Genomic DNA, 17,013 nt, shown 5'->3' on the forward strand with positions numbered 1-17,013 from the left:
GGCCTTCCCAGGTTTCCTGCTGTGTTTGGGCCATGACCATAAATTGACCATCTTGAAATAAAATTTTGAGACAAAGTGTAGTTTTGGTGCTAAATCAATGATTTGGCTTAATTGCGTCTCCATGGTTTCAAATCTGCAAATTTACTAGTGCGTGGATTTGCTAATATAGTGTTGCAGATGTAATCAAGTAATTAGATGTGTTAATGGAATATATTGTGCACAGTGTGCTTGCACCGTCAATACGTGGGTGGGTGTATTCAGGCTGAACATTTGATGATCTTGTTCAATCAACTCATGATTAGATGTTATTTTAAAATATACTGTTTTCTCCTCCCTCCTCTTTTGTTTGGTTACCAAAGTCTGCAGACAGGTACTTTTCGAATGAATTGCTTGGACTGCCTGGATCGTTCTAATAGTGTCCAGTCCTTCGTTGCACAGGAGGTGAGTTTGTCAGAGGACCTTCCATGGGATACCTGTAGTACATACATTGGCTGTTCCATGGGAAAGAGAGGAAAGAGGCTGTAAGTCCCAGTTACACAGGTCAGTCTTGCTGCTCTATGATAGAGGATGGTGCTGGCTGGAATACTGAGGATAAAAAGCAAAAACACATTTGAAAACAATGTTGGTTTCTTTTTTGTGTTTTTTTTTCTCCTTCTGCACCTAATCCAGATACTGTTTGCTCAATTAGAGAGCCTTGATTTGAACTCTAAACCTATAATTGAGCGCTTTGTGGAATCCTACAAGGAGATGTGGACTCTCAATGGTCAAAATCTGAGCAGAGTATTTAGTGGCAATCGTGCCCTTGAGGGGAAGAACAAGGTAAAGGAAAATGGCAAAACTCTTTATTTACAAGTAAAGAAAGATGTCCTATTTATGCTTCAGTGTCACTTGCATTCGTAATTCCTGTCTGCTGTAGGTTGGGAAGCTCAAGGATGGTGCCCGCTCTGTGTCTCGTACCATCCAATCAAATTTCTTTGATACAGTAAAGCAGGAAGCCATCGAGTTGTTGCTCATGGGTGACTTCTACCGTGAGGAATATGCAGACAAAGGCAAGATGCTCATGGACCAGACTGCACTGCTGGGTAAAGCCAGTCTAAACCCTTCCCTTTGCTTTTGCATCTGCTTTTAGCTGTCAGATATAAGCAATTGTACCCTTTTGAAAAAAAAAAATCAATATATAACCTGCTTTTGCACAGATCTGTTGTTTGAAGCACTATTTTCAAGTGACCATAGCACAACTCGTATGCTTATTTCTCATATTTTGTTTTGAACTTTTGAGTATGTTTTTCTGCTCTTTGATAGTGATATTCTCTGACAGAGTTGGACCAGAGGGAAGGATTTTAGGGCTATATTCCCAGTCTGTCTTGAGTTTGTCTTGAGGAAGTCCCTTGAGCTCAGCCTTTTTATCTGCTTAGTTGTGTCCTTGCTGTTTGCACATGCTTTTGGCCATTTGGATCTTTAAAGGCGCATCTCTGTTATTTTAGCTCATTTCCTGCTTTATTCCAGGCTCCTAATAGTCCACAGCATAGACACATTTTTTTGCACCCATCTAGAATAAACTCAGCTCTCTCTGAGAAGATACTTACATGCAAAATATAGAATAATTTCACCCACGAGTATTTGGTGGTCAGTTTACTCCAGAGAACCATTTACTCCAGAAACCACTTCAGTCAGATTGGTCACTGCTTGTTCGCTGATGTTGACCGCGAGGAAAATATAGATTACTTCTCTATGCCTGACTGCAAGTTGGGTAGTTAATGATTAACTCTGCTTCATTTGTTTAGACAGCAAAAGCACATTGCTAATTTTCTATACTCAGCAAAATAAGTTAATATAGCAGGGGGTTTTTTCTGAGGAGTTCTTACCCAGCTAGAGAGGCATGGCAGTGCTAGATTTGTACTGATGTGAGACTGTGCTGCTCTCTATCTTTCCTTCCACATTTGAAACTTCTAAGGGTTTCAGTTTAAGTTGTAACTTCTGACATGCTTGATTGCTTGTCCTGGTTTCAGGAATAGAGTTCATTGGCTTCCTAGTGTGTGGTATAATGTTGTGTTTTGGATTTAATATGAGGCTAATGAATGAGCGAGTGCTTGTGTGTTGTACTTGGTTGCCAGCTGGGTTTAAACCACATCAGGCTGGTAACACACTGAGGGTTTTAGTTGTTGCTATATAGTGTTTATAGTAAGTCAAGGACTTTCCACTTCTCATGCTCGCCCATTCAGAAGGCTGGAGGGCTGCAAGAAGCTGGGAGGGGACACAGCCAAGATAGTTGACTCCAAATGGCCAGAGGAATATTCCATACTAAATGATGCCATTCTTGGTTTATAAACTGGGAGTGGGGAAAGCTGACTGAGGGCTGCTGCTTTGGAACTGGCTGGGCACTGTGCCACACTGATTTTGTATATTCTATTATCTTTTTTTTTTTTCTTCCCCTTTTCTGTCCCATTAAACTATCTTTATCTTAATCCATGAGTTTTCTCACTTTTACTCCTGCATTTCTCTCCCTCATTTTGCTGCAGAGGCAGGGAATGAGCTGGGATACGTACTACTAAGCACTGGTTGCCCAGTAGGGCTAAACCATGACAGTGCTGTAGACTAAACTGAAAAGATTACAGGAGGTAAAAGATTTTTTTTGCTTATTACTTGAAGAAGTACAGAAAAATGTAAGCTGAAAGTGGATGACCAGCCGTTCCCAAGCTTTCAAAGGGTGCCTGGTTTCTGGAAGAGAAATTGCTGACATCAACCCCAGTTACCTTGTAGCTACTGCCATTGCCATAGGAGTTATTCCCTACCTTTTGTATTGTTGCTGCTAAGGTAATGTTATTATTTCAGAGTGACTATGCTGCTGCAGTGTGGATGGTTTCTGTCCTTTTACAGCACATTCTTTTTTTAAACACCATTTTTCTCTCTCCCCTCTTCTGTCAGTAACTCCGAGTATTTTGAAGGCCATGTCAGAGCGTCAGTTTGAATTCACAAGCTCTAAGCGTGTTCGTGTTGCCACGGGGACCTGGAATGTGAATGGGGGAAAGCAGTTTCGAAGCAACATCCTTGGTACCAGTGAGCTGACAGACTGGCTGCTGGATTCTCCCAAGCTCTCAGGAGTTTCAGAATTTCAAGGTAAGACTTCACAGGCAAAATGTGCAAACAGTATTTGCTGGCATCACTAGAGACAGTGACACAAGATTTGACCAGCCTTTCAAAGGCAGTACATTTTGGAGGGCATTTTCTGTCAGTTCTTAGGGGTGTATTGAGCTTCTCCATGCTTTTGCTGCTGCCTTGCAGAAGTGGAATGGTATGTGAAGAGCACCTGACAGTCAGAGTTCTTTGAACACTTTGAAACAGTCCATGTGACTATTTCAAACCTTCAGCAGGTCAGAATTCAGAGCTCTCTTTCATGCCATCATGGGATGTATCTGCTTATTCTGCACCCTGTATGTAATTTTCTTCTTTATCTCTGTTCTTTGTTTTTATCATGAGCGGGAGCTACGTACTTAGGTGCCATCAGAGCATCTCCTTGGTCTCTTATCTGGAGCTAAACATATCTATACAATCTGGACTATGAGGTTGTCTGGAAATGTTATTATCAAAGTCTTCAAACAAAAAGATTTACTTTGTTGAAGGTTGTATTTCCTTTCTTTAGCAGTTTAGAAAACTCTTATGCTTGTGGCTTGATGAAATTGGCTGCTGAATTTCTTATTTATGGAACAAGGTCAGGTATTGTAATTGATTTGCAGATTTTTAAATTAATGTAAATGACAAGAGAACATTCCATCTTTTAAAAATTGAGTGGTTGCAAAACCCATGCTTTTGTTATTTCATTTCCTGCAGGCATCACAGGCATATTCCTGTACCTAACCTTGTAGCTCAGGAATACATTCCTCAAATCCTTGGCTCCCTTATACGAGTTGTCTCATTTGAGTCCTTAGTTCCTGAGTGGTATGTGATTAGGTGCAGACCACTGTATTCTGAGCAGCCTAGGTAAGTGATTAGTCTAGTTCAGAAACACTTCAGATGTGTTAGCACATGACTGTGCCCTCAATACTAAAATTTGTTGAGAGTCTGTCATGTGATAGCCTTGCCAGAATGTCCCCTGAGAGAAGCAGAGGAGCAGGGCTACTTGGAACAGGCAGCTGTGACATGGTAGGTCTGAGCAGCTTCTGGAAGAGCTGAGTTATGTGAATGGGCAGGGCTAGGGTGCGACCATGCAAAAGTCTGAATCCATGTTAATGTCAGTGCAGTGCCTACACAAATGGGCAAGTGTTCAAAGACAGATGTTCAAAATTATTAATGGGAAATACATGTGACAGTGCCTGTCTGGTTAAGCTAGTAAAGGAGGCTAGCTGTCCTGCTAGTTTCACTCTTGTGTCTGCACAGAGTTGCTGCATATGCTGCTTTTTGTTTGTGATTTCTGAGTCAGATTTGATTTAGGTTCCTTTGTTAGTCTATATTTAGATCTTCATGTTGAATTAAGTTACTGTCACTGTGGTCATATAACACTTTAAAAAAATTAAAAACTCTTCAGGAAATGGACAGACCTAATGAGTCAACAGATTTTCTTCACACTATTTTATCACAGCATCTGATGTTTGATGTTGCCTCAGAATAATATCCACAGAGCCAGGGAAAGAGGGGTGGGGGTTACTGTGCTCTAGGGTGATCTGACCTTAAATACAGGTGATCTAAGAAGGACTTGGAAGAAAGAAGGCAAGAAGAAACTTCAGAAGTGTTCTTAAACTAGATAAATCTACTAAAGGCATTGAGATGGAGGTGACATACTGGTGTGTAGACAATTAAGTTCAGTTACACAGGAATCTGTGTCAGAAAGGAAGAGCACATTGGGTAAAATGACAAGTGGGTAAGAGATGGTGAGTAGTGAGGTGTTGTGGCTTGAGTGATGAGTGGGATGTGGGAGAGAGGGCTTAACACTGCTACAGTATAATGTTCTGTTCTGAACTGCTTCCTGCAAGAGAGATAGAGACCAACTGGTGGGAGAAAAGCAAGAAAAAAATTCAGAGGAACTGCAGGGGATGTTTTATGAGATTAGATTAAAGGAGCTATGAATATGTATAGCTTGGCAGGGGATACACAAGATAGAACTACAGGAAGGATCTCTGACAGAAATTAGAATACAAATCATTAGAAGAAACAACAAAATTGTAATTCTGGTATGACTTTTCCTTCCTGCCAACAGATGATGATAACTGCCCTCCTGACATATTTGCAGTGGGATTTGAAGAGATGGTTGAATTAAGTGCAGGGAACATTGTGAATGCCAGGTAGGTAAAAAAAAACACCAAACAAACAAAACCAACAAAAACCCTTAATCAACCAACCTAAAAAATCAACCAACCAAAAAAACCCCTTGCAACTGTAAAAAATCCAACCCGACCAAACAAACAAAACAGCAAGAAAAAGAACATAATCTTCCCCAAAGGAACTGGCCATGTTCATTTTTATGGTCACTGGGATCACTCCGTTCCAAGTCTGTTGTTTGCAACCACGGCTGGAAATATGTTTCCCATTAAAAAATGGCACTGGGATGATGTTGAAAGTGCTCTTTATCTGTGAAATTCTGTGCAGTAGAATACACAATTTCCTAAGTCTTTTAAGTCAGAGAAGAAAATTCTCTGTTGTCAGAGAAGAATTTTGATGGTTGAGATTGATTTAACACTTGTCCTTAAGCCCTGTCTGATGTTGGAAAAATGGGCTTAGTGGCTGCAAACCCAATTGCCATTCATGTGGGAATTCTAAAATTGTCTAAAAATGTCTCTGTAGTTAATTGTATTTGTGAAAACTGTGGCTAGAGAAGAAGTTAAATGCAAAGCCTAAGGTTGGCATATCAGCATGTGTGGTAGGCCATTGTGTTTTCTGGTCCCTGTGAGTCTGGATGGAGGTGGAACCCTGAAGATCATGTTTCCAATGCTGATTCATTAGGCTGGCCACTTAGTTGACTGTTTTGGGAATGACAAGTTACAGCAGTGCTTAGTGTGGCTGCTGGGCTGGCAGTATATCTGCATGGATATGTTGACTTTGGAGAAAATAAAAAGCTAGATCCACTGACATGAAGGTATATGCAACTATTCACCAATCTTTGCTAGGAACAGCCAACAGCTGTGAGTAGCCAGTCACCTTCCAGTCAGAAAATCCTGAGCTCTCGCCACTGTGAGCACAGAAAAACTTACAAGTCATGAGATTGATTTGGAAATTTGTTTTTACGGTTGTGATTGCTGTAATCAGCTTCCAGATATCCCCAGTGAATGAGTGTATCCAATGTCATGTGAGTGTGGATGTTTTTAAGTGTAGTAGACAAAATCCCTCACACATCCAGAAGCAGGATAACTCTGTTTGTGTGCTGTGCCTGGGCTCACTGACCCTGCTAACCTTAGGCTGGCTTACAAGGAGGTATTTTTGGCCTCTGCCATGCATTCTACAGCACTTCAAGTTCTACAGCCTAATGGGATGTCTGTAAACCTAAGGCACAGTTAGTCTGTTCATTTTATTGACTGTATGTGGTTTGTTGTGGTTCCATTAAATGATTTTGTGTTTGTTCCAGTACAACGAATAGAAAAATGTGGGGAGAGCAGCTTCAAAAAGCTATTTCCAGGACTCATCGCTACATTCAGCTGACATCAGCACAGCTTGTTGGTGTTTGTCTTTTCATCTTTGTACGACCATATCATGTCCCCTTCATCAGGTAAAAAAAAAAGCCAAGCCAAACAAACAAAAACAAACCACCCAAAAACCCCAGCAAACCAAATGAAAACAAACCAAAAAACTCCCTCAAAATAAAAGTAACCTAAGAACAACAACAAACCCCAGCCCAACCAACAAAAAGAAAAACAACCAAAACCCAACCTGTGTCTTCAGTGACATCTGGTGTTGGAGTGTGGCCAGAGAACATGGAGGGGGATTGCTCATGCTGATGGGAGTCATGCAGACCTGGGTTCTGGTCTCTGCTCAGCATGGAGAAGAGGCATGCTTGCAGAGAGCAACAGGCTGGAGGTAGCACAAAGGCCAGGCAGCCTCAGGGTCTTCCTCCAGGTAGCTGAAAAGCCAGGCATGCTCCAGGTGGGCAGTCAGGGTGGAGCACCTTGTTTGGGTGCCATCTTCCTGGGAAGGGAATGACCTGGGCTAGTAAGTCCAAGAGTGTTTGATGCACCAAGTGAAGGCAAGGGCCTGCCTCTGCCTGATGGGCAGGTTTTACTTCTAGCCCTGTCCATACTGTTTCCTTATGGAAACAGGGGTAGTTCTAGACCTGAAAAGAATGGGGGAAAGAGATCTAATTTTGGCCCTTGACATTTTATAGAATTGAGAGGTAAGAGAACCTATGAAGTGTTTGTCTGTCCAAGGCATCATGAGAACCAGAACTGTGTGCTCAGTCAGGAGAGTGCAGAGCTATGTATCCTCTGCTTACTAGCTCAGCTGTCCCTGGAGAGTGATCAAACTCCTCCTAGAAAATTACCAACCCATGGAGACGAAAACACTCCTTTCTAACCCCATGTTAGGGCACTGATTGGCCACTGCATTTTGTGATTAAAATGTCAAAAGCTGCCTCTCTTCCCTGTGATCTCATATCTACTGAAAACCTCAGAACAGAGCTTGTGCAGCGTCAGGTGCTGTAGGCCAGACAGAGCAATACAATGCAGGTAACTTTGATGGTCTTGCATTGCTGCTTTCCAGTAATCTTTCTTCAAAATAATTTAAAATAATTACTTTTTTTGCTGCTATGAAGCAGTCCAGAGGAGAAGTGTTTATCTCAGTTTGTGATTTTTCACCTAGCTTACAAAAACTTTGAGTAATCCAGTAGGAAATTTGTGGTTTAAATGGAAATCAGAAGCAGAACAGCCCAGTGGTTCTGTTGCAGTTGTCAAACTGCTGGAAATTGGATGTAGGCCTTTGAAACTCAAGAGAAAAATTGAAGGGTTTGATTTTAGTGACCAAGTTTCCTCATTTAATGCAAATGTGCTGCTATGTGCTATGTGAGCATAATCAAATCTAACCTGTATGCTTGCAGGTCTTTTTCCCATGTCTAGAATAGGAAAGAAAAAATTATCAGAAGTGCAAAAAAATGCTTGTGTGCTTAGAGAGATTGAAGAGATTTAGACAGAAGATAGAGAGTAGAGAAATAATGAGACAATATCTGGTTTACACATCAGTGAAAGGATTGATGAAATACAAGCAGTTGAATTTACAGTGGGTTATGTCAGCATAACCTTTGCCATGAACGAAAATCAGTTGAATACCAGTCAGGAGATGGGTAGGCAGGCAGCAGGAGTGAGAGAAAAGACTGAACACCGTGGTTCTGTAGGAGTGCTTAAAACCCATTGTTTCACAGAAAACTTTGATGTTCCTCCTTTGCCTCCCTGAGGGTGTCTTCTGATGGTCTCCTGTTGTCAGGAAAAGACAGGAAATTAAAGATAGAGAAAAAAGGTACAAAAGATGGGGGAGGAAGAGAGAAGAAAATGAAGGGGGTAGGGAAAGGAGACCTGTAACATCTTGCATCATTTACATAATGAATTTCTGAGAATAACTCAAATAAGACTTAGCAGTTTTCTGCACACCCCTTTTTAATATCAGTAATATTCTTGTCAGATCTGCTTGATGTTTTCTCTGGAAAGTAAAATTTTCTCACTGGGAAAGACATGTATGGTACTGGGGTTGCTAAAACAATGATCTCATCAATTACTTATCTGATCAGACAGCCAGGCTTTGTTCTTGGAGTAGCCTGGCTATTTGGGAGAAATTACCCTGAGAGCAGGTGGTCTGCTTTATTAAGTTATCTTTCTGTACTGAAGTGTGTGCTAATCATCACATTGAAATACTAAGTGATTAGCAACACGGAGACCTCAAGCAATTTGTCATCAGTACAGAACTCATTTGAGAAGTTACATATAAATAGTTGTATCCAATAATCTCTGATTTTATCACATCTGATTTAATGAAGTATGGGTTATGATCTGTTGCTCTTTAATTAAATGGAAAATCCATCATGAATTGTGAAGTTGGGTTTCAACACATATGAACAGTAAATTGTTAACTGTCTGAAAAGCAGATTCCCATATGTTCAAAAGGAAAAGGAAGCATAGTAGTAAATTTAGTTATTGTCAGTATTTTAAGGATCATGTTACAGGGAAACTTGAAAAGTATATTCTATAGAAATTCGCAGTATTTCAGAAATTAGGTCTTGCTGATCTGTTTGGAAGGGACAAGAAAAGGAGAAAAATATTTTCAAATAGTTTTATTTCTGTAATATTATATGAAACTTAATTTGAAACATAAGTACATGAACATCAATAAACTCAAAGATGTGCCTAAAAGCAGCATGCTTTCTAGAGGGGAGAAGACATGGCATTGTAAACTGGCTTTCCCCTTTATGTTTCAGTCAAAGTTTATTGAATGTTTGTTCCTGAAGCCCTTTACTCTATTCCCTTTCTATTTTTTTTTTTTTAATGCAGGGATGTAGCGATAGACACCGTGAAGACAGGAATGGGAGGAAAAGCTGGGAATAAAGGGGCAGTGAGCATTCGTTTTCAGTTCTATAGTACCAGTTTCTGCTTTATATGCAGTCACTTGACTGCTGGGCAGACTCAGGTGAAAGAGAGGAATGAAGATTATAAAGAAATCACACAGAAACTCAGCTTCCCAATGGTAAGTATAGATGTATGTGTGCTAAAAATATTGGAGATAAAGTTCGTATCTTTACATCATGAAAGCTGGTCTTAGGCTGCCTTTGATGACAGGTCATCAAAGAAGGCATCTCAATACCATGAAAGAAAATGTTAAAGAAAATGTGAGCAAATAAATAAATAGGGAAGCATGCTTCACAGAAGACTAGATTCTACCCAATATAGCACTTGCTTTACAAAAGCACTAATCCTTTCAAAAAACAGAGTTGCTCCAGTGCTTGAAAAGTCCTAGGCTTTGTGCAGTTAAGTTCTAGATGACTGATGTTGGAACTGGAGAGCATGATATTGATAGCTCTTGCTGGCTCTAGTGAGTGAGAATTCCTGAAAGACCATCCATGCCATTCAGTGCAGCAGTGCCTTGGCTGCTTCTGGTCGGGTAGGATGGATCAGTTCTTGGGCACTGACATGGTACCCTCTGTTCCCTTTGTTTCGTCCTCATGAACGTGTCACTCTCAAGGAACTGCTGGCTTCTCTCAGAGCATGGCAAGTAGGCACCACTGGTCTGCATGAGTAACTTTCCCCCTAAATTGTGTCAAACCAATCACTAGTGTTTTAATTCCAGGCCAGTAGATAACCCATGAGATTTGGTAGCAGGGCTCCTTTGCTTCCCTTAATGTTGATTGCTTTAATTTCCACAATACCTTCTTTCTTGGGCCTCTCTGGAAAGGCCTAAGCCAGGAAGGGATTGGGCCGGTTTGTGTATTCTGGTTGTCAGCAAAAAATGGCATTTAGGTTGCAAAGCATAAAATGTTACCTTCCTGTTGTTTATAAGGTTTAGAGGCTTGGCACGTGCAGCATGTCAATCAGTTGGTTTATGTAGGAGCCAATACTGACAGACTGGACGTCCCGCAAAGAAGATCTGTTCCAAATGGCCATAAAGTTGTGCTTATGGTGGTTTTTCCTTCTAAACCTCGTTAACTGTTTGATGTCCTTTACACTTAAAACAGCTAAAGGTACCTTGTGTGTATAATGCATATAAAGAGTGCCCTCTAGTGCTGTGACAGCCGTGGTCTGGAACGTTTCCCTTATGAATCTCTGGTATTTAGAGGCTTATAGCTGTACTGGGAACTAAAAAAAAAAAGACTGGTTAGAGGATAGGATGCTAAATTTAGAACTGGAGTGAATTTTCATTGATGTTTGATTTCAATACCTTTACAAAACTGTGACCTGCACATAAGATTGAATTTGGAGGTTGTTCTTACTCAGGAGATTGTTGCTAAATTTGCCGTGGTACCAGAAGCACATTTTGTGTTATATTTAGAATATGCAAATATATGCATGTGAAATGTGTTAGGGAAACAAACATATATTTTGAATATTCATGACAGACAAATTGTGACTATAAAGCTAGGATCCAGCTTAGACATACCTTCAGGAAAGAGGGGTCAGAGTCTGACATTCTTGTTTACAAAATTCAGCTCAGTGGGGTGCCAAAGCCAGTGAAGGAACCATTCTATTTTAACACAAAATGAATTTTGACAAATAAATTGTGATGAGTAGGCCCAGTATTTAGTAATTCAGAGAGTGCTACATTTCAGTGCATTTTAAAGGTGTTTTCATGAATGTGATTTAACATTAACAGTATTCTGTACCTCAAAACTAGGGGCAGAACATGTTCTCCCATGACTATGTCTTCTGGTGTGGTGATTTTAACTATCGCATTAATCTAACGTATGAAGAAGTCTTTTATTTTCTCAAACGTCAAGACTGGAAGACACTTTTGGAATTTGATCAACTACAGCAGCAAAAATCCAATGGAAAAGTAAGGCAGTGTGTCTCATTTTCTTGAATAACTGCATGTTGGCTGGGTCTTTCTTGTTCTTCTAGAGACTGAAGAGGTTGCGCATTCAGTTTCTTGTTTGTAGCACTTGAATGCGGCAATTGGTTTAAAAATCAGAGCATTGTTTGCAAGGAAGTTGATATATCACAGTGGCACTTTTCTCATCTGTAACTTTAAGAGATGTTCTTTATTCAATTAGATTTTTAAAGACTTCCATGAAGGGACTATTAATTTTGGACCAACGTATAAATACGATGTTGGCTCGGAGGCTTATGATACAAGTGATAAGTGCAGAACCCCAGCATGGACTGACAGAGTGCTTTGGTGGAGAAAGAAACTGCCCTTTGAAAAAACAGGTGAGTGGAATCATTCTTTACCTGAAAGTTGGTTTAGAATTCACCTAGAACCCACTTAAGGGGATTTAATCTAGTGAATGGTGCTTTACTCGAGCAGATGTTCTTTCAGCTTCACTGGCTTAAGTGTCAGAGATAGAGAAGGCCCTTTCTTCCTGTGTGTGTGAACAAAGGCTTTATGCTACAGGTGCTGGGAGCTCACTGAGGAATTGAAAACAGCCCAGCTGTAGTAGTACAGAAATAATTCTGTTGTTTTTCAACAGAATCATTAGTCCACATAAAGTTTCTGTGTTATAATGGCTAGATTGTTAAAACTGCTCTTCTCAGTAGATGTAGAAACAGTTTTCTGTAATTTCTTCTGTACTGGTAATTCTTAGGAATATTTCTGGTAGTTTATAGAATTGGGGGAGGTTTCATTAATTAGTGTTTATAAAGTACTTTGAATTCATGAGTGGCCAACACAACAGAAAGCCTGTTTTCACTTGCTATTCAAAAGTTGCAGTTAAGAAATAAAAAGTATTTCTTTGCATATCAAGAGATAGTTCTCATAATCATTCTCTCAGTCTGCAGGAATAGATATTCCCCAGTGTTTCTAAAATTTAAATCAATTCATATTAGAAGTGTAATTGCTGGAGAATTAATTTGGTCTGTGCCTGCAGATGTGGTTTTTCACATGCCTGGAAATTTCTGCTTGGAATCTAAGTCATACCATGACTATGTTAAGTGTAAAAACTACAAAGCAGAACTAGGCCAATGAGAGAGTGCATGTCATCATGATACAGTTATTCACTCTTATCTAAGAAATGAAAAACAAAGTAAAATGAAGAGCTTAAACCATTGATAGAGATGCAGTCCAGGAAAGAAAGCTGTATGAGATATAATAAGGAAGTTAAAACAGCCCTCTTGTGCTGGCTGCTTTCATTTTGGAAGAAAGAACACCCTTCAGCATTTCTAATGCATGTTCCTTATTTTGCTTGCAAAACTTGCCCCTGGGGAACTTTAGCAGTTGGAGTACACACAGCTCATAGGACCTAACTAGCTGGCTGGTCTGCAAGAGTCAAGGCAGGTCCCTTTTTTTAGAGTTTGTAGGCCTCCCACAGCTGGCTCACATGGGTCCATAACTGACTGGTACATTCCCAGCCCTGCAAAGCTTGCTTAGTTTGCTGCCAGAGTTCCTCTCCTTTACTGCTGGTGGCAAGGCTCTTCTGCCTCTCAGCTCTTACTGTGTTGCATCGTGTTGTTGTTATAGGCTAAATAACTGCTCATTTTATGAGAAGAAAGTGCAGCCCCAGTGTGAGTGATTAGGAAGAAATGCCATATTCCATGTTAACTCATTTTCAGCTTCACAGGAAAGAGGGACAGAGTTATCCATTCATTCAAACAGTGACGCAAAAGCTTCCTTGTTACTAACAACAATACAGTACCTCACTCTCGCATCATGTCTGGAGCACCTTCTGTCACTTTAAGGGTTGCAATGGAATTATTTGGAGGTTGGATTTTCATGGGTTTGGTTTCTCATATCTCTTGTGTATTATTTCTCCAATCCCAGTCTAATACCCAGATTTACAAAATAATTTCCAAGTACAGTGCCTGGTTTTATGCTCAGTGTTGAGGTAGGAGGTAAAATACTAATATGAACCTATCAATGCCTGTTGTACAGATAATTAATTGGGTAACATTCTGGTCAACAACTTTGCAGGTGTCTTACTCTACTGATCAGCTGTCTCAGTTTCACTCCCAGTCATTTATCTTTTTTTTCTTTCTAGCCCCTAATTTGTAAGTCTTGTAGGAGACAAGCTCTTCTTTGAATGTTAAATATACAAGAACTAAAAACCCCCACCACCCACTAGTAGGGTCTGTGGAGAGCTTCCTAATAAAATAGTGTTCAACTGTTAGTAAAACTACATTTGAGTGAATTTTAAATCATGTTTTGTGCTGCATAGCTGGAGAGATCAATCTTCTGGACAGTGATCTGAGTGCTGATACTAAAGTCAGGCACACTTGGACCCCTGGAGCCTTGATGTACTATGGGAGAGCAGAGCTGCAAGCATCTGACCACAGGTAACTAAACAATCAGAGAGAGTTTAAAATGTGTAATGCTGAATTACGCCTTCAGAGCAAGGGACCAAGTCTGATTAAAACAGGAATTACACCTTTATTCCATGTTCAGTATCTGCTTGATGGTCTTTTCCTCTCATGGTGAGTTTTATACCAGAGTGGCAAGTACCTACAGTCATGTATTTATTTTTCCTGCACAGTGATTGCAACAAAGGTTGGATAAGTTGCAGCAAGAGCTGTAGAAAACAGAGCTTTCTTTTGCTTGGTTTTGAAAAGCTGTGATATGTAAGGAAGCTGCTCTGATGGATTTCCACTCAGCTTGCTGCAGAAGAAAAGGAGGTTGGGACTGTGTGGCTTGAAGAGGTGTAAGCCAAGCCACTCAGGGACAAGTTTGGCCTCTTCACAGTACTCAAGTGTGGGGCTTCTGTGCCTCCTTTAAAAATGGAATGGGAGAAGGTAGAAAAATCAAAGGCCAGTGTTTCTGGTTGGTCTATATAATTGACTTCTCTTTAGGGGTATGAATGTCCTGTCTTTGATAAAATTGTTCTCTGCTTCACTTCTGAGAAACAAATTCTGAGATCAATACACTTTGAAAGTCCCTTATATTCAGAATATTTGTCTCATCCCTTGCATGCTTTGTGGAAATGCTACGATACTGCTCCTCCTAGCAGGCTCAGTGACCCCCAGTAGCTGTCTGTGCTTCTGGTGGTGCTCTTGCATGCCAGGCCTGTTCTGTATTCGTCTAGCAGTGAAAGAGCATGCCTCTTGCAATCAATTTCTTTGTGTCAAGGCTCTGACATTGCTGTGTTCTGCAAAGCACAGCAGAGCTGCTGCTCTCATTATATAGGACCCTGAGGATGTGATCTGTGAAACATGACTGTTATACATGGTTTTCTATTTCAGCAAACTTGACTCCAAAAGCTGCTTTTTAATTACAGTCAGCAGCTTTGCTTTCCCATGGTTTGTGCTAGAAAAAGGGCATAGCTGTATCTTTGTGACATATGGAAATGCATTATGTTTCACAATGCTTATGGAAATAGTTAATGCTTCCTATACATTTTCGCCTCTGTTATCCCTTTCTAGCCCTGCTGTTGTTGCTTTCATATGTTCTGGCAATGTGTATTCAAGAGCCAGGACTATTGCAAGTAGAAGGCAGCAATTTTGACACAGTTGTAAGAGCAGCTGTCCCAGTCATGGTCTGTTTGTATGTGCAGGTGAAAATCTGAGAATGTGGATTGTACCCACTGAGATGAGTTCTACTCTTTCAGACAGCTCTCTCAATTTTATTCAGCTCTAACACACAGAGAAGTAATTTGTAAGAAATGGCTCAAGAAGCAAGTTTGCAGTGTTGGCTGCTTATAGTGTAATGAATTGGCACATATTTGCTACATGACAACATTATACATCTAGAATACCTTGTCCTTCGTTTTTGGAAGAAGATATGTGGCCTTGTCCAACAGAAAATAATATATTTCCATCCTGATTTATAGATGTTTGGGGCCACAGCTGTTTGATAATGAGTGAAGTATCCTCATATTTGGTCTGTAGGTTTGCCATAAGTGCTTCATAGAATTGTTATTTCAGTTCACTTATGATGTGTCTTCAATTACATTCAGCTAATGCAGGACTGGGAAATATAATTAATATGATGTTGACCACTGCAGAAAAAAATTAAGCTTACCTGTCCTCCTTCTTTATTTAGATTTTAATTTTATATAAGCAGTTCTTATTTTTAAATAAGTATTTTTCCTTTGTTTTGTGTAGGCCAGTGTTAGCTATTGTAGAAGTGGAAGTTCAGGAAGTTAATGAAGCTGCCCGTGACAGTGTTTTCCGAGAAGTGTCATCTTTCCAGGGACCACTGGATGCCACAGTAGTGGTGAATCTGCTATCACCAACACCTGAAGAGAAGAATGAATTTCCCGAAGACTTGCGTACAGAGCTTATGCAGATGTTTGAGGATTATGGCACTGTTGTTTTGGTCAGGTGGGTTTGGGATGTGAAATAGCATGACATCTATTAAAAACCACAGACTGTCCTGACAGAGTTAACTCTGTATTGGAAAATTAAGTATGTAGAATTCCTTTACTGCACTTTCAGTTCTTCATTAGAAATTGAATGCAAGCATTTTGAATGTCTTACACCTCTCAACAACCTTTTAAAGAAGTAATCCAACAGCTCTCTTGTCTGACTGGAAGGTAATTTTATTCAGTTCAGTGCCATAAAGCAGAGACTTTGATGTAAATCATGATCTTTAGATTCAGGCCTCTCTTCCAAGCACTGCTGCTTCTGGTGGATCCTCGAGCCCTGCTTCACCTCCTCTGGGGTGGGGGGTCTGCTCTCTTCCACCACTCTTTCACACTTGGCAGGAATTCCTGGCTGGCTCTCCTTTTGCTTGTTTGTTAACAGTACAGCTTCTCACAGAGCTATCGCCACTGGGTTTGAGAGGGAGAGTGTGATACCTTCTGGCAGAGCAGCTTAATTTCATTCTGATTGATTCTCTATAGGGCTCCAGCACAACTGTGAGACTTCTGTTTTGAGAAATACAGGCAAAAGACCTAACAGTTGACCTCTGAGAAACACTGCCAAAAACTTGTTCAAGTTTATTTGATTCATTTGTTAGTGGAGAAAGCTGATGACCTGTTATTGTGTAGTTTTATGAAGTACCAATATAAGCTGAGGCTTCAAAAGCAGCTGTGCAGGAAGAGCAGCACTACCTTGCTTGTAAAGAAAAGGAGCAAGAAAAGAACGTGTTTTGGTGGATTGTTCTTGGTTTATTTTGGTTTTAATTACTTTAGATCTTGGTGGAATACTACTGTGGAAACATCACATGTCATTTGAGGTGAAGGATATGCAGAACCACGGAAGTTAGTCCAGGGGAAGTGACTGGGTATCCTTTCAACAGCTACTGAGATGTTTGTCCTGCTATTCCAGGGGTGATCCAGAAAAAGGCAGGGTGCTGGGGTCACACAAGGCAGGATTGGAGAGAAAAGGAGCCCAGCTGGGATTCGTAGATCACCTGCTCCTTCTCAAAAAACAGAAATGTGAAGGAAAATACAACTAAAACACCAAATGCATATCATGGCACATGTATCCTATGTCTAGATCTGTATGGTAGTTTTCTATCATGCTAGGCTTC

The 17,013-nt window shown here is 40.4% G+C and overlaps 1 protein-coding gene across 3 annotated transcripts in view; it reads left to right on the forward strand.

Moving 5' to 3' along the window:
* The window catches only part of SYNJ2 (synaptojanin 2), a 67,120-nt gene that overhangs the window by 37,263 nt on the left and 12,844 nt on the right, over window positions 1-17,013 (forward strand). For all 3 annotated transcript variants that reach the window (XM_041423752.1, XM_041423753.1, XM_041423755.1), the window contains 11 exons: window positions 360-441; window positions 670-819; window positions 917-1,082; window positions 2,926-3,117; window positions 5,192-5,276; window positions 6,554-6,694; window positions 9,456-9,648; window positions 11,290-11,448; window positions 11,666-11,822; window positions 13,763-13,880; window positions 15,642-15,860. In XM_041423752.1, the coding sequence (XP_041279686.1) occupies window positions 360-441; window positions 670-819; window positions 917-1,082; window positions 2,926-3,117; window positions 5,192-5,276; window positions 6,554-6,694; window positions 9,456-9,648; window positions 11,290-11,448; window positions 11,666-11,822; window positions 13,763-13,880; window positions 15,642-15,860 (1,662 nt within the window). The remainder of the gene's footprint in view (window positions 1-359; window positions 442-669; window positions 820-916; window positions 1,083-2,925; window positions 3,118-5,191; window positions 5,277-6,553; window positions 6,695-9,455; window positions 9,649-11,289; window positions 11,449-11,665; window positions 11,823-13,762; window positions 13,881-15,641; window positions 15,861-17,013) is intronic.

This window comes from Onychostruthus taczanowskii, unplaced genomic scaffold, assembly GCF_017590055.1.
Source record: "Onychostruthus taczanowskii isolate IOZ18803 unplaced genomic scaffold, ASM1759005v1 scaffold8, whole genome shotgun sequence".
NCBI classification, from domain to species: domain Eukaryota; kingdom Metazoa; phylum Chordata; class Aves; order Passeriformes; family Passeridae; genus Onychostruthus; species Onychostruthus taczanowskii.